Source organism: Aquarana catesbeiana, linkage group LG03 (genome assembly GCF_042186555.1).
Source record: "Aquarana catesbeiana isolate 2022-GZ linkage group LG03, ASM4218655v1, whole genome shotgun sequence".
NCBI lineage: Eukaryota > Metazoa > Chordata > Amphibia > Anura > Ranidae > Aquarana > Aquarana catesbeiana.
In genome coordinates this window covers 546,555,695-546,581,746 of record NC_133326.1, presented here as the reverse complement: position 1 = coordinate 546,581,746, position 26,052 = coordinate 546,555,695, and the positions used below count along the sequence as shown (strand labels likewise).

The 26,052-nt window shown below is 43.6% G+C and overlaps 2 protein-coding genes across 6 annotated transcripts in view; both read right to left on the bottom strand.

The window, feature by feature from the left end:
* Positions 1–2,389, bottom strand: part of TUBA8 (tubulin alpha 8) — a 49,618-nt gene extending 47,229 nt beyond the window's left edge. The window contains exon 1 of the mRNA XM_073621525.1: positions 546–2,389. Coding sequence (XP_073477626.1) covers positions 546–725 — 180 coding nt within the window. The 5' untranslated portion in view covers positions 726–2,389. The remainder of the gene's footprint in view (positions 1–545) is intronic.
* A 2,145-nt stretch (positions 2,390–4,534) lies between these two features.
* PEX26 (peroxisomal biogenesis factor 26) lies at positions 4,535–24,390 on the bottom strand. Of its 5 annotated transcripts, XM_073621532.1 has the most exons (7): positions 24,243–24,390; positions 23,024–23,255; positions 17,904–18,044; positions 15,561–15,865; positions 9,476–9,628; positions 6,496–6,596; positions 4,535–5,225 (listed from the first exon to the last, which is right to left on the bottom strand). In XM_073621532.1, exons 2-6 carry the CDS (start codon positions 23,224–23,226, stop codon positions 6,541–6,543), a joined length of 858 nt encoding a protein of 285 aa, XP_073477633.1. In that variant the 5' UTR covers positions 23,227–23,255; positions 24,243–24,390; the 3' UTR covers positions 4,535–5,225; positions 6,496–6,540. The 5 variants fall into 5 exon arrangements, with proteins under 5 accessions (XP_073477633.1, XP_073477630.1, XP_073477631.1 ...); XM_073621529.1 differs by lacking the exon at positions 6,496–6,596; XM_073621530.1 differs by lacking the exon at positions 6,496–6,596 and having other exon boundaries at positions 24,109–24,245.
* Between the last annotated feature and the right edge of the window lie 1,662 nt (positions 24,391–26,052).

The following is a 26,052-nucleotide window of genomic DNA, read 5'->3' as shown; positions in this document are numbered from 1 at the left end:
GCCATACAACCATCTTGCATCCACCAGAAATTGCACATACAATTGCAAGTAATTGCCAGAAACAAAGCAATCTACCACCCACAAAGCTGATCGACTACCAGAATATGGTCAAAACCGCATTGAAAGCTTCTACCATTTATTGTATTAAACAAATGCACTGAAAACACAGGAAAACTACAGAAATAACATCAACAGTGATCAGAATTTTCATTCAACTTTGATCCAGAAAGTTTACAATGCCAGCAACAACCAATTAGATCGACCTTGCAGTTTCTAACCTGCACTAAAAATATAAAAAACAAACTATTCCGATTCTGATTTCCACAGTTTTTTTTTGTGGATTCACTCATCAGGTCCTAGGCAATTAAAAAAAAAAATAAAAATACAAGACCAAAAAAAAAAATGACATTGCGTTTTTTCTTTTAGCAGGGCCTTACAGTAATAAATACTAAAATGAACGCAGAAAAGTCTCTTTCCCGTTATCCAAAGCATGACACCCCTCCCCAACTATCCTCCCCGTCACCCCCAACCCAGACATGACGTACAGATTTTGTTCTTATCCCCCACATGATGATGGGTCTGGAAGGGTCTCTTCTCCGGGCAGTGGTGGCCGTTTGCTGCACAGACACCCAGAGGGGGTAGACAGGGTCTAATTTCAGCTCTATAAACAGCCACCAATAACAGGAAAGGGATAATGTGACATACAAACTAGTACACAGATCCATCCCTAACTACATATTTTACTTATTTCCTATATTTATGCTACATATTCCAGCTATACAGAGAGCACCAAACCATGTGCACCAAAGGAGCTTACACTCTAATATCCCACCACAGACACAGACTAATATTATATATATATATATATATATATATATATATATATATATATATATATATATATATTAATATGGCTCTGACATATATTACAGTGCTATATAGTGAACACTGTTATTCACATCAGCCTTTGCAACAAATGAGCTTACACTCTAATATCCCACCACAGTCACAGACTATTGTTAATATATATTTAGATGGCTCTGAAATATACAACAGTGCTATATAGTGAACACTTTTATTCACATCAGCCTCTGCACCAAAGGAGATTACACTCTAATTTTCCACCACAGTTACACACTAGTAGGGTACATTTATTTAGCTCTGACATATTATTATTCATTAACATTCACAGTGCAATACAGAGAACATTGAGCCAGTCAGCCTCTGCACCAGAAGAACTTACACTTTAATGTCGCACCACAGCTGTCCCAAAGCTCTTGAGGTAAAGTGTTACTAAACCCAGGACCCGGCGTTCACTATATCTGGTGACCAACAGTACACAGAACATGGAAATGCAATTAGAGCATTTTCACACTGGGGCATTGGGGGTGTCGGCAGTAAAGTGGCGTTATTTTTAGCGGCGCTTTACCATCGTTTTAGCAGCACTTTTTGGCCGCTATCGACTGAAAAAGGGTTAAAAGCGCCGGCAAAGCACCGCTTCAGAGGAGCTGCCCATTGATTTCAATGGGCAGGGGTATACCCCACTCCTAAAGTGCCTCAAAGATGCTGCTTGCAGGACTTATTTTAGCGTCCTGCCAGCGCACCGCTCCAGTGTGAAAGCACTCGGGCTCTCACACTGGAGTGACAGGAGAGGCGCTTTAAAGGCGCTTTAAAGGCGCTTTTCAGGTGCTATTTTTAGCGCTATAGCGCCTCAGTGTAAAAGTAGTCAAATTATACTAATCATAAACTGCTAAATACCTTTTCTCAACAGTTAATCTTGTAGGAGGAGTTTTCATTCTACTCTGACTGTCCTATGAGGCTTTAGAACCCCTGACCCTCTGTCTGGACAGTGCTGATTGGCCCTGTGATGATCACATACACCCTCCCAAGAACAAGAAACACTTTCTAGCAATACACACCAAACTGAGCAGGTGCAGAGTGCCCCCGAAAAGATAGATTGGGAACTGTGGAAGAAGGGGAGGATCAGAGAGGCCAGGATCAAACAGCATTTTTACACAATACGCAAGATTAACCCCTTAGGTTCCACAGTGAATATAACAAGCATGCTTTACTGCATATACCGACTGACTTTACTGTTGTGGGTTTAGTAACACTTTAAACCTATTTTCTACAGGTGTAAATGTCCTTGTCTTTTGTGGGGGTGCAACTTCCCATCAAGTTTGATATATGGACCATTTATGTAATTGAACATTGTTTTGTGATCTTAACTCCCCTTAAAGGAGAACCCTAACTGGGTAATTGGGTTTGTGTCAATGAGCATGCTTGTCAAATGCTGTGTTTCCCATTTGAATGCAGGAGGGTACATAAAAAAAATGGAAAACACAAGATTTGACAAGAAACGGATGCAGTTCAAGCACACATTGATAGGACATGCTGCATACAAAGAAACATGGTGCAATGCAAATTTGGTCCCACACAGCCTCTGCCCAATTACATGCTAAGTTCACCTTCTGCACCATGTTACATCTCTATGTAGGGTGTAACAGTGCAAATGCAACCTCCACCTACACAGCTGAGTCATTCATTCACAGGGATCTGTGAATGAATGAACTACAATTTTGTCTTCCACTGCAAAGATGGACTTCATGGTAATCAGCACACTTGTAGTCCAATGACACTTTTTCCAGCTCTATAGCCCGTAGAGATGTACAGGCAGAGAGCTGGAGAAAGAGTTTGCAGGAGCACGACATTGAGCCTGGGTTCACACTTGTGCGAACACAGACATCGCATGTGATTTGCACCTGCACTGCGGTGCCGATCGCATGCGTTGTCTGTGCAATGCGAGTTCAGCCATACACTTGTATGGCTGAACTCGCAGTGGATTCGCAGGGACTTTTTTTTTCCCCGCACTGGAATCGGAAAACACCCATGCGATCTGATTCCTGTGCGAGTTCACAGTTCGCACTGCGATCTGTGAACTGATCTGGGGGTGTCATTAACATTGTATTGACACCCGCAGCGGTTCACAGAGGGCAGTGTGAACTGCCTGTGGAAGAGATGCGTTCCGGGAACCGGCGCTGGAATCACACTAGTTTGCGCTTAGCTAGTGTGCACCTACGCTGAACCCATGATTCCCTGATCACGGGTGCAGTACTTTGCAGGTTCCTGTAAAAATAAATACATTTTTTTAAAGGTGAATTTGGCCATCATGGTTAAACGGATTGTGATGTCCTGAATTTCATGTGTTCCAAACGGATCCCAGCATAGTGACCGAGATGACATAGACAGCTGCCAGTCTTTAGTAATGATCAGGAGCTGGTGGGATAGGCTCCAGGACACGTGACCACTATGACAGCCAATCACTGTGGTCCCCTGATCAGGCATTCCACCCCCACCCCAGCGTAAAGCCTAGTACACACCACTAGTATGAAAAAACTGATAGCTCAGGTCGGAGCCGCTGTACTAACAATCTAATGTTAGTACAGCGATCTCCCCTGCTGTTCTATTGTGTTCTGACACACCCCCCTGCCAGAACACTTCAGTCAGAGATCTCAGCCCTGGCCGACAGGGAGCCGGTCGGCAGACCTTTTTCGGTTTCTGTTGGACTGGCTGCCATACACAGGGGCCAACATTTATGGTAGGACCACCAGGGATTATTCTATAAGAATGAATAAAAAGATGCAGATTTTTGAAAAACTGACTTTTGAAACATTAAGATTTTAGTGATTGGCTTTACATCAACTTTATTTGCCTCTGAGTGACTAAGTTCAGTTGATATTCAGGTAGGGGCAGTTGTTGAGCTCTCATCAGAGACATCACAGGGGCTGGTTGCTAAAACCAGACATCCCCCTTTCCCTGATTGTTGTCAGGGCACGCTGGGGCTTGTAGTACCTGGGAGGTCTGTGATTCGGATATCTCTACAGACAAAAACGGTACACTGGCTCTTGTTGATGTGTGTATTTTGGTTTTAAACTGGATAATTACACAGCATGCACAGTGGGAATACAGAAAAGGGAGGTGGGGGCTGGAGCGAAGAGAACATATGACAGGCTGTAATAAGCTGCTATTTCTAGACCACAACTGGCAGATGGAGCAGAGAGGCACCAGGTTAACCCTTTGGAGCCTGAACTGGAGGCGGGGGTGGGGGACAGGAGGATGTATTTTGTTTTCTGAGCTAAAACACTTTATGCTGTTTGTATGAATGGAACCTCTTGTAGAGTGCAAAAGCCTCAAGCAATTTGTCAGGAGCCAAAATATTTAAGCCTGGCTTAGCTGGGCATTACATTTGCTATAGAGAGGGGGTTGGGAAAGGATGGTAGTGCTACTGGCACTTAGGAAGGGACAATAATGATTGTCATTGCCTAGTCCTCAGACAGTGTCCTATTACTGGTAGAAAGTTCTGGTGGGGCAGATTGAACATAATGTTGTTCCCTACATTGACTGCATCCAAATAAACCAGCTAGATTCCTATGGGTTGCTATCAACATCAACATTTCCGGGTCCAGAATAAAAATGGCCCGGCGTTGCCAGGGCTGGATTCGGGTCTCAGCAGACTTACAGAACGAGAATGCTGTTCTCATTCAGAAAAACTTTATTGACATGTAAACAAAATGACATTCATGGACGCAATCACATAGAAATTTTAGAACTTCATTACATTTGATTTGATAAATTATTGCAGGAATTATCTTCATAGAACAGTCCATAGCTGTAGTGGGTCTGAAAAGGATATTTGGCTGGCCACATCTGAATGCAAAGGGTGCTGCCCATAGCAACCAAGACAACATGGGAAAATCTGGTTGCTAGGGACACATTTCATACACAAAGCCCTTTGTGTTCCAGTGGCATTTGGGAATGTCGTTGACGAACAGTCCACCCAAAACTCACATCAGTGCCTGCTATCAGTGCCCATAAATTCTGTATCACACCATGCCTGCTGGTAGTTCTAATAATTTTATATTATGGAGCATGTCAGAGGAGGGATGCACAAAGTTGGACAGGGATACCCAAAACTCCCAGGTGGGCAGGAACAGAACCAAGAATTATGGATGGGAGGTCTCACTTCTGCAGTTCTCAGAAGATATAAGAATCCAGCTGTAACTCAGCCCATAATACTCCATGTACAACTGAATTACCACTTTTGCACAGAAATTCCTTTACAGCTGCTTATGGCTGACTCGGCGATGTATTCTTAAAGATGTTAGTGGCAATCTGTCGCAGCAGGAGAAGCAAATGAGCGATAGGACCCTGGGACAATGGAGAAGCTGAAAGGAAACAAGTAAAACAAGTTATGTAATGGCATAAAGCAAATAATCTAATTGCTGAAATTTAATTAGGGCCTGGCTGTGAATGGGGAAAGTGAAAAAGGCAGAACGGGGTAGGCAACCTTAAAGAGGTGAAGATCTACCTAAACAACATGAGGGAAGTCAAAGATCACAGGGGCACAGTGTTGCCCAGTGTCGCCTCCTCACACCTGATTTAAACCTGTAATTGCCATACTACCATGTGGTAATCGCATGCATTGCATGGCAACTATGGGTTTAAATCAGGTGGTGAGGCAACATATTGCCTCCTCACTACCTACCAAACACACTTGGATTGCTTTTCAGAGGAGCAGCAGAGTCTGCTCCACTTGTGAATGAGCCCTTAGTTACATTTGGTAGCAGCACCCTTAAGGCTCATTCACACGTAAAGTTGGAGGGTGGTAAAAACCTTTGGTTGAGTTGCGGTTTTACCACCCCCAATCCCTACCCTCTTTAACTGCTGAGGCAGCAGCCAAAAGGTGTACACATGCTGCAGCAGGAATTTAGCCCCCTGCTGCTTTTGGTGGGTGCTACCGTCTGCCAATCGCGACCCATTCAAGTAAATAGAGGCACTCTGCAAGCCCCTCGCAACTGCATGCTTTGCGGGGTCCAAGGGGTTAAAACATGTGGTGAGAAAGCAACACAACGCTGCCTGATTTAAAACCCTTGTTTGCTGTGCACAAGGTTGCAGGGCACTTGCAGAGTGGCCTCATTCACTTAAATGTGTCATGCTTGGCATGTGCTACACCCACCAACCATAACAGGGTGCATAATTCCTGCTGTGGCTGTGACATGTGTACACCCCTGGCCACTGCAGCTAAAGGTAGTGCGGTTGGGGCGGGGGTGGTAAAAACACAACTATGGGGTTTTACCACCCCACAAACTGCAAATGTAAATGAACCCTTACTGTTCTGAGGCCCTTAGAAGACTGCTTTCATACGTATTTTCTGCAGTTTACCTGTACCGCAGGTGCAGCACAGTGCATCTGCAACTTTCCTGGGTTAGCTGTGCTTTGCCATAGACTTCTATTATATCCTGCAGGTGTAGTGCATTTTCTGAAAATGCACCAAAACCCTGAATTCACAAAATGTACCAAACCCGGAGGATATAAGTCTATGGCACAGCAAACCTGCAGGTACACTGAACTGCACCCACGGTGCGTGTAAACCACAGCACATCAGTGTGTGAGCAGCCCTATACTATAATGCCCAGTGTATTGCTTCACACTGACCTGAAGATCTCTTCCTTCCTGCTGCTGGCACCACTCTGGAGACCGCTAGCATAAGAAATGGGGTGCAGTTGGTATCACTCCGCATGGGACAGGAACCAACACTACAGAGGAGGCATTACGTGGCTACTACAGTGCCAACTTTACAAGTAGTCCCTCTGCATTGCACTCTGTTTGATGCTCAGGAATGGACGGTCAGCCCAGACCACGATCTACCAGTCACCTGGCTGCAATCTACTGGTAGATCGCGATCTACAGGTTGCTGACCCCCGACGTATAAAGTCCACATTTAGTTTTATTCAAGACTTAGATCATATAAGGATATGTGTTTTGGGATTCAGAGGCTTCCCTTCAACTTGGCTTGGTACTACTGAACAAAATGAGTTCTGGGGTGATGAAACTGGAGGGATCCTGAGGTGTAGGCAGGCCTAACTAACCCTGGAAGCGATGATACTAACTACCCCTCAGGATTTCAACTATTTTGTTCTCCAATTTTTTAACGAAGGAGACCCTCTGAACCCCCAAGGAGCATTGTCTTTTTATGATTCAAGTCTAAATGAAATTGAATGTGCTTTTGGCACTTTTTTCACACCCAGTGCTTGATAGGAGGTAATATTAAGCTTCTTCACATCCTAATATCTCTGCTCAACAAAACATGGTACCTGGGAGTTTAGGGGACCATTTGGCCCTCATTTCCAATAGTATGGTGCTTAGCGTCTTCTGACTGGCCAATTGCCATTCCCAAGAGCTGTCACATAGGTGGGGGATATGGAGGGACGTGTATGGCCCAGAGCAACTATCAATTTCAAGCCCAGAAATTTTCATGGGCTTAATTGCACCCCCACACAATGACAAACGCACATGCCAAACCGCATGATGCTGCAGCACTGTGCATTTTAGTGCAGTGTAGTTTTACAAAAGGGTCAGGGATTTCTTTCCCCATGTTTCTCGTGGGTTGGGTAATCTATTGAAATAAACAGGCTGCTCTACGTGCATCACATGGGAGCGCACAAACTGTACTAGTGCGTACCTAGCCTCAGTCTTACTACACAGTGCAAAGACAGTTGAAAAGGCACACATGAAATCAGACCACAGTAGCAAAGTGAAACTAAATCAGAGAGGGCCACAAAAGGAGCTTTTTTGGGTTGTTCATCTTGTGGTGCCTTCAACTTTAACCGCTTCAGCTCCGGAAGATTTTACCCCCTTCCTGACCAGAGCACTTTTTGCGATTCGGCACTGCGTCGCTTTAACTGACAATTGCACAGTCGTGCGACGTGGCTCTCAAACAAAATTGACGTCCTTTTTTTCCCCACAAATAGAGCTTTCTTTTGGTGGTATTTGAGCACCTCTGCGATTTTTATTTTTTTCACTATAAACAAAATAAGAGCGACAATTTTGAAAAAAACCCATTATTTTTTACATTTTGCTATAATAAATATCCCCCAAAAATATGTAAAAAAACATTTTTTTACCCTCAGTTTAGGCCGATCGTATTCTTCTACATATTTTTGTTAAAAAAAAAAAAAAATCACAATAAGGGTTTATTTATTGGTTTGCACAAAAGTTATAGCATTTACAAAATAGGGGATAGTTTTATGGGATTTTTATTATTAATTTTTTTTTTACTAATGGCGGCGATCAGCGATTTTTATTGTGACTGTGATGTTATGGCGGACATGTCGGACTTTTGACACGTTTTTGGGACCATTGTCATTTATACAGCGATCAGTGTGATTAAAAATGCACTGATTACTGTGTAAATGACACTGGCAGTGAAGGGGTTAACCACTAGGGGGCGGGGATGGGTTAAGTATGTCCTAGGGGAGTGATTCTAACTGTAGGGGGGATGGGCTGTGATCAGTGACAGGGAGCTGTGATCAGTGACACTTGTCACTAGGCAGAACAGGGAGATGCTGTTTACATCAGCATCTCCCCGTTCGTCCTCTTCGTGAGCCGATCGCAGGTATCCCCGCGGCGATCGCGTCCGCGGGACCTGCGACCCGACTCACGGAGCTCCCGGCCGGGGGCGCGCACGCAATGGCACGGCGGGGAATTCAAATGGACTTACCTGTAAGTCCATTTGCCCAGCCGTGCCATTCTGTAGACGTACATCGGCGTGCGCCGGTCGGGAAGTGGTTAAGGAGTAACTCCACTTTTGTTGAACAAAAAAAAAAAAACATTCCCATCTGAGTGATCTATGTACATTGCAAGGATTTTAACAAACTTTGTTGCAGATTCCTGCCTTTTGTTATTCTGAAGAAATGGCTGTTTGTTTGTGTCCATGTGCAAAGGGAACCTAATGGGAGTGATTTTATAATCATTAATCAGCTGCTGCATTTGCAGGGTTCTAATGACAAAAGTGGCAGGGTATGCATCCCTTTAGACGTGATTTCCCTTTGGGAGAATCTCACCAAAATTATATTTTTGTTGCAGGGGATGCCCGAAATCCGTATCTTACTGCAGATTTATGGGAAAATCAGAAAGCCAAATCACACAAGCAGAAAATGATATTTGCGGGGGTCATTCTGTAAAGAACGCCATATTGTACTGAATTTTATAGAAAATTTCAGCTGAGTCTCTAATTTTCATTCTGGAGTCTTTCTTCTAGGGGAAGCTAAATTTTTCCAGCTGCTGTCACCCTTTTAAAATCTGAACCAGTGAAAATGCCGCTAGTGTGTTTCCTGGTTCGAGCGACACCCTCCCTGTGAGCCCACTGCAGCCTTACCCACACACACTGAAGCAAAAGGGGAAGGTTCCCCAGCACAGGATCATGTGATAAGAGGCTGAAGTCATGCCAAGAGGTCCTGTGAAAAAAACCTCCTAAATCACAATGTACTTCATTATAACAAACTTTTTTATGTAGGATTGTTGATTCACTGACTATTATTTTCAGTCTGGAGTGTTTAGATTATCTGTAATGTCTGCACAGTCCTGAGTTATTTAATCCCTTCTTTACACAGTATGCATGTACAGCTGTCCTGACCTGGATCCAGTCGCAGCAGGATGACGGACATCAGAAGAAGAGCCACCAGGACACGCTGTAATGGAATCCTGCGAACCCATGTCACCACCACGCTCAGTGCTCCATAGAGGCACCGCACCACATGCTCCCGTCTTGCCTGCAAATGTCCTGCTGCTGCAAAACAGAGAGAGCAATGGGAAACCCATTACCATTTGCAATTTAATGATCTAAATCAACACCCAAGGGCTTATGTAGGCAGGCTTCGCCTATTAACACTGTGTCTTGTATCTAATTCTTGCAATATTCAAACACGCTTGGGTGAAGTATGTGACCGGCTTCTGCCTGCAGAGATCTCAATAGGACAGAAACAAAGAAACACTAAGCAACGCAGGTCAAATGGGGATAAATAGAGGGTTTCTACACTAAAATCGTAATTAATTAACCACTTTTGGACCTCCAATATACACTATATTGCCAAAAGTATTGGGACACCTGCCTTTACATGGACATTAACTTTAATGGCATCCCAGTCTTAGTCCGTAGGGTTCAATATTGAGTTGGCCCGCCCTTTGCAGCTATAACAGCTTCAACTCTTCTGGGAAGGCTGTCCACAAAGTTTAGGAGTGTGTCTATGGGATTGTTTGACCATTCTTCCAGAAGCGCATTTGTGAGGTCAGGCACTGATGTGGATAAAAAGGCCTGGCTCGCAACCTTCGCTCTAATTCATCCCAAAGGTGTTCTATTGGGTTGAGGTCAGGCCAGTCAAGTTCCTCCACCCTAAACTCGCTCATCCACACTATATTGCCAAAACGGAAGATTGGATTCAAACAGATATCTGTACAGGAGGATAGAAGGACGGTATATGTACTGCTGTATAAGCGCTGATATGTCTGAATTTGCATACGAAAGCTTATTATTTACATGGATGTTATGCTCTGTAAAAGATGTGTTCAAATATTGTAACTTTTTTTCCTGTTGAAATACGAATAAATTTACCCTTTTAAAAAAAAAACAAAAAAGTTAATGTGCGTGTAAAGGCAGGTGTTCCGATACTTTTGACAATAGAGTGTGTATATATGGCAAAAAAGTGCAACGCTATAAATTGATAAATATGTGTATGCCACAGCTAAATATTAAAGTGCAAAACTGCAAATAATATCCGTGATTTTGAACCATAAATCATGAGAATCAGTAAAAATCAATACAGTGCACAACAACGATTGATTAAACAACAGTCCAATGCTTCAATAGTGCACAAAGTACAAATATCCACATTCTATTATAGTTGATAAGTGACTTGAGTTCATAAGATAAAATCCTGTAGCGCTGTGAAGTCAATCATTCATAAATAGTGGGAGATAGACTTGACCACGTGAGACCACCACCACAGAGAGACAGGAGGCTTACCAGAAAGCCTCCAGTCCAAGCAGGGATATTCCTCCAACACACACAGAGACAGGACTATCCCTGCTTGGTCTGGAGCACAGGTCATTCATATAGCCTGGAGTCTGAATATTGTGTTTGGTGACCACACACAGCCTGCATGTGTACAGTTTGAAACTTATACAGAGAGAGTTCCCTTGCTGGACCTGGATGTGCCCCTGTGGAAACCATTGGGTAATGAAGGCCCAGCTCATTGGGACATCCTTCCAGTCTCCAATTACCAGGATACTTCTCCAACAGGATCTCAGATCCAACAAGCCTTGGATCTGAAGGCTGTCACTGGCTTTCTGGTAAGCCTCCTGTCTCTCTGTGGTGGTGGTCTCACGTGGTCAAGTCTATCTCATGTCCCACTATTTATGAATGATTCACTTCACAGCACACCAGGATTTTATCTTATGAACTCAAGTCACTTATCAACTATAATAGAATGTGGATATTTGTACTTTGTGCACTATTGAAGCATTGGACTCTTGTTTAATCAATTGTTGTGCACTGTATTGATTTTTACTCATTCTCATGATTTATGGTTAAAAATCATGGATATTATTTGCATTTTAATATTTAGCTGTGGCATACACATATTTATCAATTTATAGTGCTGCACTTTTTTTGCTATATATCTGCTTATGTACCTACTATCTGGGTTATAGTGCTTAGCTGCTGTACGCTATTGCAGTCCATTATAGCCCAGATATTTATTTTATTTTTCATTATAGTGTATATGGTTTATATAGGATATGTGTCACTAATATGTGGAATATTTTGGCGTGGCACATATTTTTTTATCTGATTTTGGTGGTGGTAGATATTATCTTAAAAGATACCAGCTGGTCACTAAGGGAATAGGTTGGCGTGAAGTTTTTTGGGAACAATAACCACTTTTGGACCACGTACATCTAAAATGCTGTGGATGGTTATTTACCCACTGCCATTTATAAACAGCACTGGCATTGCGTACTGAGCCAATTTCACCGCCCCTGTACCTTGGGAATCACTGTGCTTGGTCACATTACCAATCATAGTGATCACAGATGTAAGCAGTGTGGTGTTTACACCCCTTCCTTTTACAAGGGGGGGGGGGGGGGTAATTCTTTAGTTCCTGATCACAGCACAATTTTTCCCCCACCCCCTATATGATCTGTAAATTAACCCTTCACCTTCATTATTCTGCACATGAGTCCCCTAATCTTCATCCTACCACTGTATGTGAAACAATGTGATCTGTTGCATTAAAGTCCCAAGGGCAAAATGTTGTTTTTGCAACTCCCACTGTATGTAACCTATATATTAACCTCTTCAACACCTTCTCCCTCTGTGTATGACCTTTATGTGCTGTATTTAGTGCACCATTACCTAGCTCGGGGATCTCCAAACTACGGCCCTTCAGCCGTTGCGGAACTACACATCCCATGAGGCGTTGTAAAACTCTGACCTTCACAGACATGACTAGACATGGCGGGAGTTGTAGTTTCTGAACAACTGGAGGGCCGTAGTTTGGAGACCCCTGACCTAGTTCTATGTGAGAATTAAAGCGGTATTAAACCAGAAAGTAAACATTTATTATATTTGCAGCTTAGCAATTCTTAGATGTGATGACTGCATTTGTTTTCTTTTTAGGCTTTCTTTCTTCTATTTTCATCTGGCAATCCAGCCAGCAAGTCTGTTGTTTTTCAAAAGAACGAGCTCTCCAGCAGAATGTATCAGTTACAGAGATGAGACAAACCATCTAACACTAGCAGGGGTGCTTACAATTATCAACTTTATGTAAAACCTTTATCCTAAAACCAAACAAAAATGGTTTTCTGTAACTGCTTATATAGTATTAGCTGGAGTTTGGCTTCAAAATATTAGTGTATTTAAAATTGCTAGTACATCTAACACTCCCCTCCCCCAAGACCAACAATTCTGCTGTCCAAAGGTGCCCCCTGTGCTCATTCATCCAGAGTTAGGGCACTCTGATCCATGTAGTTGTGGTGTGTTACTGGCCAGATCACCAAGTGAAAAGCTTGCGAAAAGAAACCTGATGCAGCCACCACATCCAAGGTTTGGTAAGCAGAAATATATTACATTTTTGTTTTTGGCTTTAATACTGCTTTAAACCCAAAAGCAAATATTCATTTTATCACAGCTTACAAATTCTTAGATGTAATGGCTGTATTCGTTTTCTATTTTGGGCTTTCTTTCCTTTCCAAAAAGTCTATTGTTTTTCAACAGAACAAGCTGTCCTGCAGATGTAGCAGGTAGAGAGAGGGTTGAGACAAATCATTCAGCACTGACAGGGGTGCTTACAATGATCAGCTTTTATTTATGTAAAACATTTATCCCAAGTGGAAAAAACAGTTGCTGTAACTACTTAATAAGGCTACTTTCACACTGTGGCGGGTGGGCATCGGCGGTAAAGCGGCGATATTTTTTGCGGTGCTTTACCGTCGTTTTAGTGGTGCTATTTGGCCGCTAGTGGGGCGCTTTTAACCCCCGCTAGTGGACGAAAAAGGCTTAAAAAGGCTTAAAACCGCTCGCAAAGCGGCGCTTTGCCGGCGCTGCCCCATTGATTTCAATGGACAGGGGCGCTTTAGGAGCGGTGTATACACCACTCCTACAGCGCTGCAAAGATGCTGCTTGCGGGACTTTTTTTTACCATCCTGCAAGCGCACAGCTCCAGTGTGAAAGCCCTCAGGCTTTCGCACTGGAGAGACAGGAGAGGCTCTTTACAGGCGCTATGCAGGTGCGATTTTTAGCGCTGTAGCACCTGTAAAGCGCCTCAGTGAAAACAGAGGGGGGAAAAGCCTAAAGAAAGAAGAAAACTAATGCAACCACCACATATAATTAATGATTGGTAAGCTGCAATATATTACAATTTTGCTTTTGGGTTTAATACCGCTTTAATCACCGCAATACCAGCATGTTTCTACATTTTCAAAAAATGATGGTGAAAAATGAAATCATCTCGGGGTGTCTACTTTACATAAAGGGATCATTTCAGGGTTGTTTGTACTGTCCTGGCATTTTTATTTTTACAGAAAATTGCATCAATTTCCAAACCAGCTTTGATCATCTGATCGCGCAAAACCAGTAAATGATTTAAATCTATTAACCGCTTCAATACCAAACACTTTTACCCCCTTCCTGCCCAGGCCAATTTTCAGCGTGGTCATACTTTGAATGACAATTGTGCGGTCATGCAACTCCGTACCGATATGAAATTTTTATAAATTTTTTCACACAAATGGTGCTTTCTTTCGGTGGTATTTAATCACTGCTGGGTTTTTTTTTGCCAAATAAACGAAAAAAGACTGGAAAATTTTGAAAATTAAAAATGCGTTTCTTTTCCTTTCTGTTATTACATTTTGCAAATAAATAATCTTTCTTAATAAATTTAGGCCAAAATGTATTCTGCTACATTTCATTGGTGAAAATAACCCAAATCCGTGTATATTATTTAATCTGTAGGAAAGATATAGATTCCACAAACTATGGTACAAAGATCTGAAAATTGATCAATCCTGATGTACTGACGGCTTATCTCATTTCTTCAGGTCTGAAAACGCCAGGACAGTACAAATGATCCCTTTTTGGAAAGTAGACAGTCCAAGTTATTTAGTACGAGGCATGGCAAGTATTTTGAAGTTGTACTACTCTGGGGAGGTGATCAGGATTTTTTTTTTTCAACACACCATGATTGCTTATATCTGAGAATTTTACAGTTATAAGGAACCATTTTTTTCTGAATGAAAACTATTCATTTAATGTTTACTATTCTGATTAGCTGAGATTGGCCACAGCTGATCAAATGATACAGATGGGCTGTGATTTGCCCTGTCTGTACCATGTGATAACTGTGACCAATCACAGGGCTCATCACAATAGTACACATGAATGGCATGAAACAAAAAGCCATTCATTGTGTAGAATTGTCATGTGATTTGCTGTGATTAGCCATAGCGATCACATGATACTGGCAGCGAGCTAGTACAGTAATTTGTCATCATCTGTGTCCAGTGGACACAGCAGGTGACAGATCGTGCCATAGCGCGGCCTGTGAGGTGTGCGAGAGGCGCAATCCTGGAAGGGAGCCATATGATGTCTTGCCACGATAATAGGACAGATGGGAAGGGGTTAAAAAAAGTGAATGGTTAAAGTGTATCTAAACCCAAGAACAAAAATATAATATATTGCAGCTTAGCAGCTCTACTAGCTGCATCAATTTTCTTTTTTTTCTGTATCTACGGCTAAGAACCATTGTCCACTCTCCTAGTCTTCGTAACATAGAGAAGAGGTGTTCTGTAGTCACCAAGAAAAGCTGGGAACAATGTAACTAATAAAGAGTACAGTATAGCAAATTATCAACTCAAAGGATTTCTGGCAGCATCAACAGGTATTTTTTTTTCCCCTACTTATCGAACAGGTATAAACAAATGCTTTCAACCTCTGGAAACTTCTATTTGACTGAAAGTTGGAGGAGAGCTTCAGAAATTGGCAAGTGTATGGCCAGCACGGAGATAGGTGGGCTGCCAAAAGTTCTAGATGACAGTCTGTGTTATGCAATACCACCCCCCCCCCCCCCCGACCAATTACAAAGGATTGAAAGGAGAATTTGATTGGCTGCTTCCCTCAGACAGTCAGATATAGGAGGAGCTCTGTCACTTGGAAGAGATGCTCATACCTGAAGGACAATCTGGCTCCCCCGGTCTCTCGATCTGAGCTTCTTCCTCTGCCTGCTTTAGACGCCTCCTCTCTTCAGCCACGGCTGTGAGGACCACTTCCTGTTGCTGTGTTGTGAATGCACCAGGGTCCCGTGCCAGCTCCTCAGCCTCTGAAAAGTGACCAAGGGGGAGCAGAATACGCAGGAGATGGAGCTCTGACACTTTTTGGTACCCTGGCAGGAGCTGGTTCTTGGGATCTTTCAACCAATCACGGCTCAGATCTAGCATGACATGGGGCTGCTTCACACTGCTGTACAGGAGGAGGCTGCAGAAAAACAGAATGTTCAGTTGTAAGTGGATATCACACAGAAGCAATATCTAGAGGAGACTTGGCATCAGAAAACTCTCAGCTCCATCATTAATTACTCACCACAGACTACCAGAGGAAGTTCATTTTTTTTTAAATCTGCTTTTAAAGTGGACTTGTCATCAGCTATATCATTTCATTGTAGCTTAAGATGTGATGTATTTATGAATACAGAACTGCATACAATTGTGTCTTTTAGATCTGGCTGAAGTTCAGATTTAAGCCCTGGGCTGTGTGAGGTCTGAGGCCCAATCTATTATCAGGACTGCTGGAAAATCCTGAAGAGAATTGTTAGGATAGAGCTGAAAATAGGGATCCCCTGCCAACTTGTTCTTAATTTTAGAGCAGAGCCCGGATGTCTTTAGGTCTCATGCATATGAACGTTAGCAGCTTCTGTGTGCCGAAGCATAAAATCCTCGGCTCTTTCCTGTGCCCAGAGAGCCGCACGAGTCATATGCAGCCACCAATACAAGTGAATGCTGATAGGGGTGCTTACTTACAGGTGTGTGTACAGAATTTCTTCCTAAAACGCAAAAGTGGCACATTTTTGCCATAATTCCACGTGCAAGTAAGCACCGATGCAGAAGCAATCTATGTTTACCCAAGTACAACCATGTACAGCACATTCACTTGTATTGGCTGCTGCACACAGAACATGCAGCTCCCAGGGTGTAGCAAAGCGCTTTGTATTTTATGCTTCAGCACACAGGAGCTGCTGAACATCCATGTGCACAAGGCCTTAGTGGAGTGGGTATAGGTTACAATGTTTAGATTGCTGCCTGTGTCTTCCTGCAGCTGTAACATCCACACCCCTCACTTATTGTATGGGTGTCCCAGGAACAGGAAGTGAGGAAACATCCCCCTTATGGGGTCACAGACAGGATTGAAGTGAAAGTAAAGTACATCTGTTAACTTGTACCTACAGGAAGCCTGTAATAGAGCTTACTTGTAGGTACAGTGAATATCTCCTAAACTTGGACGGTTTAGGAAATATTCACACGGGATGCAGCCAGTGACGTCACCTGTGCCATACCTTCAGAGCTCCATTCCGGGGCAGGGGCTCCCCACCATTCATACAGCTGGAGCCCGCAAACCCAGATGGAAGATCAGGTAAAGATGGAAACGCTGGGGAGCTGTGACAGCAACGCTCTGGAGGGCTCCGTGTGCAGGCAAGTCTGTCACAATCAATGTGCTAGGATGCGATGCTTCCTAGCACATTATTACATTATTCTGCAGGGGCCCGATGTTTTTATTTCTGTGTCGGTTTACTACTGCTTTAAAAAATGACAGAAATTTTAAAGGATAAGTTCACCTTTAGGAGCTTGTTACACTGTGAATGAAAAAACTACAAGTACCATCATCCACTAGGCCAGGCGTACTTGTAGTCTGAATGGGATGCTCAGCTCAATTACAGTTCATTCATTCTTCCTCTAGCTTTGTAACAGAAAGTCTGTACAGGGATATGAACACAAAGCTAGAGGAAGACTTGCAGGAGCCTGACATTGCACCTGTGAACCGCTGACCTTGGGTGCAATGCTCTGCAGGCTGCAGTAAAAAAAAATGCAAAAATATGTGCACTTATTTATTTTGAAAGGTGATCTTATCCTTTAATCTTCCCTGCTCCAAAACAAAAACAAAATGTATCCATCTCCTGACCTGTTCCTGTCCACAACTTTATCCCAGAGATCTTTTGACAATGCCTTGCCACCCATAGTTGATTGTTTGCTTCAGCTGCACTACCAGGGACTGAAATTCTTCAGGGAAGCGCTAATATATTGTATTTACTCAATGACATGTCACTTGTAGGCTATCTGCTCCTGCTGTGTAATATAGAGCAATTGCAGGTAATAGAGGCAGTAGAAGCGATGACAGCAGAGGGGGGAAAGGAGTTGGATAAAAGAGATGCATCCTAAAATTTTTGCTGATATTTTTTAGAACGAATCTCTTTGTGTCAGTGGTAGTCCACACTAGCACAAGGGTTGCCACTAGCCATTACCACAGCTCCATGATGTTGTGTGGCATCTCCTGTGCGCTCTGGTAATACTGAAAGAGCCAGGGCAGGACCTCCCTCCATTGCTCCATCTCAGCCAGGGCCTGAATCCCGATCACACACAGCGAGGCCTTCACTTGTCCATTCCTGAAGGGAGAAACAATTGATCAGTTCTTTCATCTCAAGGCTCACTGTGTGAATTATGCAGTTTTTATACCGAAAACAGTCTATGATCTGCATAATCTTCTATGTCATATGACAATCTCCCCAAACTATTGAGTTTATATGAAATCAGGCAAGGCCTTTGATTCAAAATTGTTGATCGATCTAAAAGAGATTGATTTAGATTGTATTATCTGTAGTCAGTGTGCCAATGAAAACAGAATTTTAAATACTGGAAAGTTCAGCTCTGTTAACAACTAGAACATTGTGCACAAAGCACCGCATCCACCATGGCTGCCTCAGGAAGGAGAGATGTACTGGTCCTGCATCAATTTAAGGTGGGAAAAATCTAGAAAAATCCTATAAAGTAGACTTGTAATCAAATAGAATGTTCATGATGAGTAATGTGTACATTTAACAGCATTAACTAATCATAATAGTACTCTTGATTTTTCCTGTTATTTAATCTCATGCAATGCATTCCCATTGTGATACTTTAATTTTTTTCTTTTTTGATGCATGCTCCTTTTCTGGCCTGTATAGTCCGACATCCCTCTGGTTTTCTTGTTGTGTAAATGTAACACATCCAGGTATTTATTGCTTCTCACAGAGATCACAGTAATCATCATCCATGGTCACCATCTATTTCATGGTCAGAGAAGGATATGACATAGTCATGTAAATGTTGGTGCTTAAAGTGGATGTAAACCCAATGTCATCCTTTCTAAATTACTGCCATAGGGGTTATCTATAAGGATATACATGCCTCCTGCATGTATCTTTACCTGTCAAATGTCTCCCCTTTGTCTGTTATTAGACCCGAAAAGCTGCAGATTCTGTGGGTGGGTCTGTTGTCTGGAGCTCGGTGGGTGGAGTTGTGATGTCAGTAGACTCCCCGCCCACCTCTACACTCCCCTTGTCAATATGCATTTTCTCCTGTGTATTTCTAACACTGAACTTCTGCTATGATCTCTAACATCCAGTGATAAGACAGGAAAGTAACCACATGACTTCAGCATGCCAAATCAGTGGGGGTGGGAATTAAAATATAATGCATGTCTTAGGCTAGTGCACAAGATATGTAAATCACCTGTCACTCACAGCAAGGGGGAGGATTTGACAAAGTTTTTCTTTGTCAAGATTTATCTCACTGGACAATAAAAGAGGATTGCTCAGAGCTGGATTAACTCTTTGTGGCAAGACTGGGCTCAAATGATAGGAAATCTTATACTCTACATTATGACATAAAAAAATTTGGGTTTACATCCACTTTAAGCAAATCTGTCTGACACATAGCAGCCCCTGCTACAATGGTCTTTACAATGTGAGTCTGATCAAAGGGAGCCTGCAGCTGCCTGGTGAAATCATCTCAGCCTTGGCAAAGTCACTGACTGGAGCTCAGAGCTTTTTAATGATAAGCCCTCATGCACACAGGCTGTTAAAAAAACGTTATGAAAAAGCCAGTATCTTTGCAGTGATTTTTTTTAACTTTTTTCGGCGTTTTTCAGCGTTTTTGCAATAGCGTTTTTTAACGTTTTTGAGCGTTTTTCCGCGTTAGGGTTTTTGAGCGTTTTTTTTTTTTTTCAAATTTTTTTTTTTTTTCAATGGAACAAAAACGCTAAAAAACGTTGGTGAATGACGTTTTTGAGCGTTTTTCAGCGTTAGAACGTTTTTACAGCTGAAAAACGTCTCTCAGAACCCACTGGTCCTGGGTTTTTTTTACAGCTTAAAAATGCCTATGCCACTTGCAGCTCAAAAACGCCTAGGTGGGCATGAAGCCATAGACTAACATAGACAGGCCTTTTTAAGCTGCAAAAAAAGCTCAAAAAAGCAGCTGTAAAAACGTCCGTGTGCATGAGGACTAAAGCAGGAAGAGGAAAAATAATGCAAGGATAGCTACCAGCCCACAATGACCTGTAAGTCACTATTGACTGAGGATTTGTTAGCATTAAAGTGGATGTAAACCAGATTTTTTTTTTTTTTTTATATCATACTGTAGATTATAAGATTTCCTATCATTTGAGCCCAGTCTTGCCACACAGAGTTAATCCAGCTCTGAGCAATCCTCTTTTATTGTTCAGTGAGACAATTCTTGACAAACTGAGAAACACTTTGCCAAATCCTCCCCCTTGCTGTGAGTGACAGGTGATTTACATCTCGTGCACTAGCCTAAGAGACAGGCATTATTTTTATATTTCCTCCCCCACTCCTTTCTTCAGCAGCTCTGCAAGGATTGGCTGTTCCACACCTCAGCATGATTTGGCATGCTGAAGTCATGTGGTTACTTTCCTGCCTTTTCACTGGATGTTAGAGATCGTAGCAGAATTTCAGTGTAAGAAATACACAGGAGAAAATGCATATTGACAAGGGGAGTGTAGAGGTGGGCGGGGAGTCTGACATCACGACTCCACCCACCGAGCTCCAGACAACAGACCCAACCACAGGATCTGCAGTTTTTCAGGTCTAATAACAGACAGAGGGGAGACATTTGACAGGTAAAGATACATGCAGGAGGCATGTATATCCATAGATAACCCCTATGGCAGTAGTTTAGAAAGGATGACATTGGGTTTACATCTACTTTAAGCACTGCAGATAGAAATCTAATCTGGGATCCACCAGTTAAAATCCATAGACATATCACATGCACTGATATTAGTCAGTTAAAGTGGAACTCTGGTAAAACAACAAAGGATAAGTTCACCTTTTGTAACATGTTACACCCTGAATATTGGTGTAACATGTTACAAATGTACTGGTCCATGCACCTCATATACCCGACCCCCCCATCCCCTGTTTTGGCATTTAAAAGAAAAACATGGCTGTGCGGGTCTCTGCCCACATCATTTATTTAGTGTTCGGTGAGTGAATGGACTACAACTACCGACAGGCTTTGCAGACATCGGCTTGTAGTTCTCAATGAACTACCACGGCGCTGTTGAGAGCTGTGGTAGTTGATTGATTCTTCCTGCCAGTGTGTATCTGCCTGGCCATATGATGTACGGGCAGACTCTGACACTGACAGTCTGAAGGAGACCTGCATGGCATCTGCAATCTGCTGATCACTAGTGCAATGCTTTCCAGGCTCCATAAAATAAAAAATAATAACCGCTCATTTTTTTTTACCTGCAAAAAAATTTGCATTTATTATTTTTTGTTAAAAGGTGAACTTATCCTTTAACCTACAGCTCAAATTTACACTAACTGCTGTAATTTTAGTGATTCTATTCAGCCAATTCTGTGATCTAGTTGCACTGCAAAGCCAGGAGGGTGACACTACTTATGACAATTACAGATCCCTGTGTCACCTGCTTGCTACTTTGGACTATGAGCATGTATACACTAAATAAACTTTCTTCTTTGGACCCCAGTTTCTGAAAAACGTTAAAATGACAGCTCGGCACAATGCAGTACAACCAGATTGCCTCAGCACAGAAACCGTCCACCACCCCCAGACCGATTTCTACTGTGCTGGGGATTGAGGGAATATAATATGAAGACACATTTCAAGCTTCATGTAGAGTGTAAACTGATGGCACTATATAAGTACCTGTAATAAATAAATAGTATTTTTAAATGCTGAAAATACAATGGATTTGTTTTAAAATAAAATACAATTGAAATGAAATATATTTTCATCTGTCCTGAAAAACATATAATTGATTCCCAATATCCCTCGCCTTTACTTATCTCAGATGTTCTTAGGTACAGCCCATGATTCATTTGTTATGTGGGTGGGGTTTAATGTACACCTAAAGGCAAAAATATCTGTTTAGGGTGGGGTTTGATTTTCTGGGTAAAGGAGTGAGTATGATTTTTGTTCCTGGGCCAGGAAGTGGGTGTGGTTTGTGTTTCCAGGGCTGAGGTGGGTGGAGCTTGTTTTCTGGGTCATGGGGTGGGCGGGGCTTGTTTCCTGGGTCCAGAAATGGGCTGGGTTTGTGTTTCAGGGTAAGGTAGTGGGTGGAGCTTGTGTTTCTGTACAGAGAGTCGTGGGGTTTGTGTCTCTGGGTCAAGATGTTGGTGTCATTTTTGTTTCTGGGTCAGGAAGTGGGCGTGGTTTGTTTCCTGGGTCAAGACGTGGGCAGGGCTTGTGTTTCCTGGGTCAAGAAGTGGGTTGGGTTTGTGTTTCTTGGTCAAGTAGTGGGTGGAGCTTGTGTTTCCTGTGCTGAGGTGGGCGGGGCTTGTTTTCTGGGTCCAGGGGTGGGTAATGTGTTTCCTGGGTCTGGAAACAGGCTGGGTTTGTGTTTCAGGGTCAGGTAGTGGGTGGAGCTTGTGTTTCTGCACCAGGGAGTTGTGGGGTTTGTGTTTCTGGGTCAGGTAGTGGGTGGAGCTTGTGTTTCTGCACCAGAGAGTCGTGGGGTTTGTGTTTCTGGGTCAGGAAGTTAGTGTCATTTTTGTTTCTGGGTCAGGAAGTGGGCGTGGTTTGTTTCCTGGGTCAAGAAGTGGGCAGGGCTTGTGTTTCCTGGCTCAAGAAGTGGGTTGGGTTTGTGTTTCTTGGTCAGGTAGTGGGTGGAGCTTGTGTTTCTGCGTCAGCTAGTTGGTGTTATTTGTGTTTCTGCGTCAGGTAGTTGGTGTTATTTGTGTTTCTGGGTCAGGAAATGGCCATGATTTTTGTTCCTGGGTCAGGAAGTGGGCGTGGTTTGTGTTTCCTGGGTCAAGAAGCAGGTTGGGTCTGTGTTTCTGGGTCAGGTGGTGGGTGAAGCTTGTGTTTCTGCGCCTGGGAGTTGGCAGGGTTTGCGTTTCTGGATCAGAGAGTTGGTGGAGTTTGCTTTTCATAGACTTATGACTAAGGATGAGCTCAGGCGTGTTCCATGGCTGCACAGATCGGGAAATGTCTCACCACCTGTGATTAGCGCTGCAGAGTGTCAGCTTCCTGGCGGGCGCCGGAACGTGGATTTGCGAAAACGCCTGAGCTCCTTCTTACTTATGACACAACCCGACAGATCTCTGCTGCACACACTCACTTTGTGTCTCCGCCATCTGCTGATAAGATCTGCAGACCTCTCTCACACAGCGCCAACGCTCCAGCAAAGTTCCTTTCCAGCACCAGCAGGTCAGCTGCGGCATCCAACAGACACACAGTTGGCGGTGTCCCCGACAGTGACAGGTGTGACCAGTCCCACATGGCGCTCAGAGAGCAGCTGGACACATTCTCGGTCACCGCCATCGCAGAGGGGTCGACATCAACGGGAGACCCTGAAAACCAAGACATGGCGGTCAGGACAGAAATCGGTAACTGCGTCCTGATAAATGAGGATTACTCCATGCAACACAGATAAAGGGATCTGCATTAAAGCTGGCCATACATTATACAATTTTCTTATTCAATTTCCTTTATGTAGTATGTATGTGTTGCCTGATTGCAAACAAATGGAAAAGTGTTTAGGTTTGACCTTATATTATATGGCTTTGGTAAAGCTAAAAGGAAAATTGTATTAAGTATGGCCAGCCTAAGATGGCCATCCACCTTACATTCCAATAGTGCAATCACACATACATTGAACAGAATCTGTATAAGCAACCCTCTCCTTGTGCCTACAACACACCTTACAATCTGGTTGTACAATCTTCTCCAGAATTACCTGCCTTAATATCTCCAATGAGCTTGTATCAAATCAGACAGTCCCTAGAAATGACATAATTATTGGTCGCTCTAAAGAAGATTGTACAATCAGGACACATCACACTTGTGATGTCCACCCAGAGCTGTCCCTTTAACTCTATGGACCTCCCCATCCCTCCCACCTTCATTTCCAGCAACCACTCCCACTGCAAGCCTGATTTCAGCTTTCATCAGTAGTGCAGCAACACAGCAGAAGGACACATTTACACTTAAGTGCTCCAACCAAACATTTCTGTACATTCCATTCTGCAGGGGAGAAGAGTTTGGGTTTTATTTGCCATCTGTGTCTCTAATGTCAGAATCTCCCCAGTGTGGACACTGACAAACACAAAGGATCTCATTAGAACACTTAGAGGTAGAAGAACTCCCACCTCCAGAAGGGGTGTGACACTCTATGGTAGAACTACAAGTCCCAGCACAGCCCACCTCACAAGGATGACAGCCCTGCAAGAAAACCCCCCCCAGTGTTCCAGGTTAAGGAATCTCCCAGCATGCACCGCGCCCTCAGTCAGTCCCACAAATACTGGGATTTGCAGTTCCTCAACCCCTCCCCCACACACCGGGGATGAGACGATGGTCTTCAGGAAGTCCTGGCTCCTCCCCTGTTCCACCGCCTGCCTTCCTTCACTGCTAGGAGGAGCCAGCCAATAACAAGGTACCTTTCGTCTTCCCTTCGCAGCAGCTTCTGTAATTGGCTGTCTGTCAGTACTGACTCATGTGGCCCTCGGGCTCCTCCCAGCGGTTCGCAGGGACAGTATTAGAATGTATCCACTACGGCCCTCCAGTTCAGGAACTACAATTCCCATCATGCCTAGTCATGACTGTGAATGTCAGAGTTTTACAATGCCTCATGGGAAGTGTAGTTCAGCTGGAGGGCCGTAGTTTGAGGATTTCTGCACTAAGCGGTAAAGCAGGCTGTATACAGGGGGATAGAGATCAGAGGGACAATATTATAGGGGAGGGAGCCCCCCAAAATAATTACTGTGCACCCACATGCTTCCTGTAACGACTTCCTCGCCGGCTGGGTAATCTGACATCTCTCTCTCACATAGGTGTTAAAATCAGCATTTTGGGTTTTTTTTGCTAGAAAAGTATTTAGATCCCCCCCAAACAGTGTATAGTTTCTGAATGCAGAGACCCTAGAGAATAAAATGGTGGCTGTTGCAAAATTTTTTTTCTTATATTTGTGTAGCAGGAAAAAATACACTTTAACCACTGGCCGCCCGGCGTATAGTAAAATGACGGTGGCGGGGTGGCACTCTCATTCTGGGACAACATCATATGACGGCGCTCCAGAACCCGTGAGGGTGTGCAGCGTGGCGATCGCAGCCCCGCCGTGTCCTAGAAACAAGGAGACCCCAATCTCAGTAAAGAGCCGATGACGCGGCTCTTTACCCATGTGATTGGCAGTTTCCAATCACAGTTGGTCACTTGTAAACAAGGAAGTGCCGTTTATTGGCTCACACTGACAGAGTGTATGGCGAGGAGAGCTGATCAGTGGCATCTCCTCGCAGGGGAGACCTGTACAGGTAATCAGGACACTGATCATCAGTGCGCTAATTACAGTGCCCATCAGTGACACCAATAAGTGCCCATTAGTGATGCCAGTCAGTGCTGCCTATTCATGCCACCTATCAGTGCTGCCTCATCAGTGCAGCCTATCAGCGCACATCATGAAGGAGAAAAATTACTTATTTACATAACTTACTGACAGAAACAACGAAAACCTTTTTTTTTTTTGCTTACGCGCCTGTGTGCATAGGCACATTACAATTAATGGGCTGCATTTTAGCTCAGTAAAAAAAAAAGCTGTTCTGAGCTTTTTCAAGCTGCAATGTGCAAGAGGCCAAAAGGCAAAACTTTTTTTTTTATTATAGATAGATTAAAGGAGGGTCAGGTGGTGGGTGAAGCTTGTGTTTCAGCAATGTTTATTTTTTTTCTTCTGTGTCGGGGTGGTTTTAATCCACTTTCTTTCCCATAGCCAAAACAGGAAGGTCCCTTTCACACTGGGGTGGCGTCGGTGGTAAAGCGCCGCTATATTTAGCGGCGCTTTACCGTCGCATTTGCGGAGGTATTCGGCCGCTAGCAGGGGCGCTTTTAACCCCCGCTAGCGCCGAGAAAGGGTTAAAGCCACCTGCAAAGCGCTGCTACAGCAGCGCTTTGCCGGCGGTATAGCCACGCTGCCCATTGATCTCAATGGGCAGGAGCGGTATACACACTGCTCCTTCACCGCTCCAAAGATGCTGCTAGCAGGACTTTTTTTGCGTCCTGCCAGCGCACTGCTCCAGTGTGAAAGCCCTCGGGGCTTTCACATTGGAGAAGCAGGAGCGGCTCTTTCAGGGCGCTTTGCAGGCGCTATTTTTAGCGCTG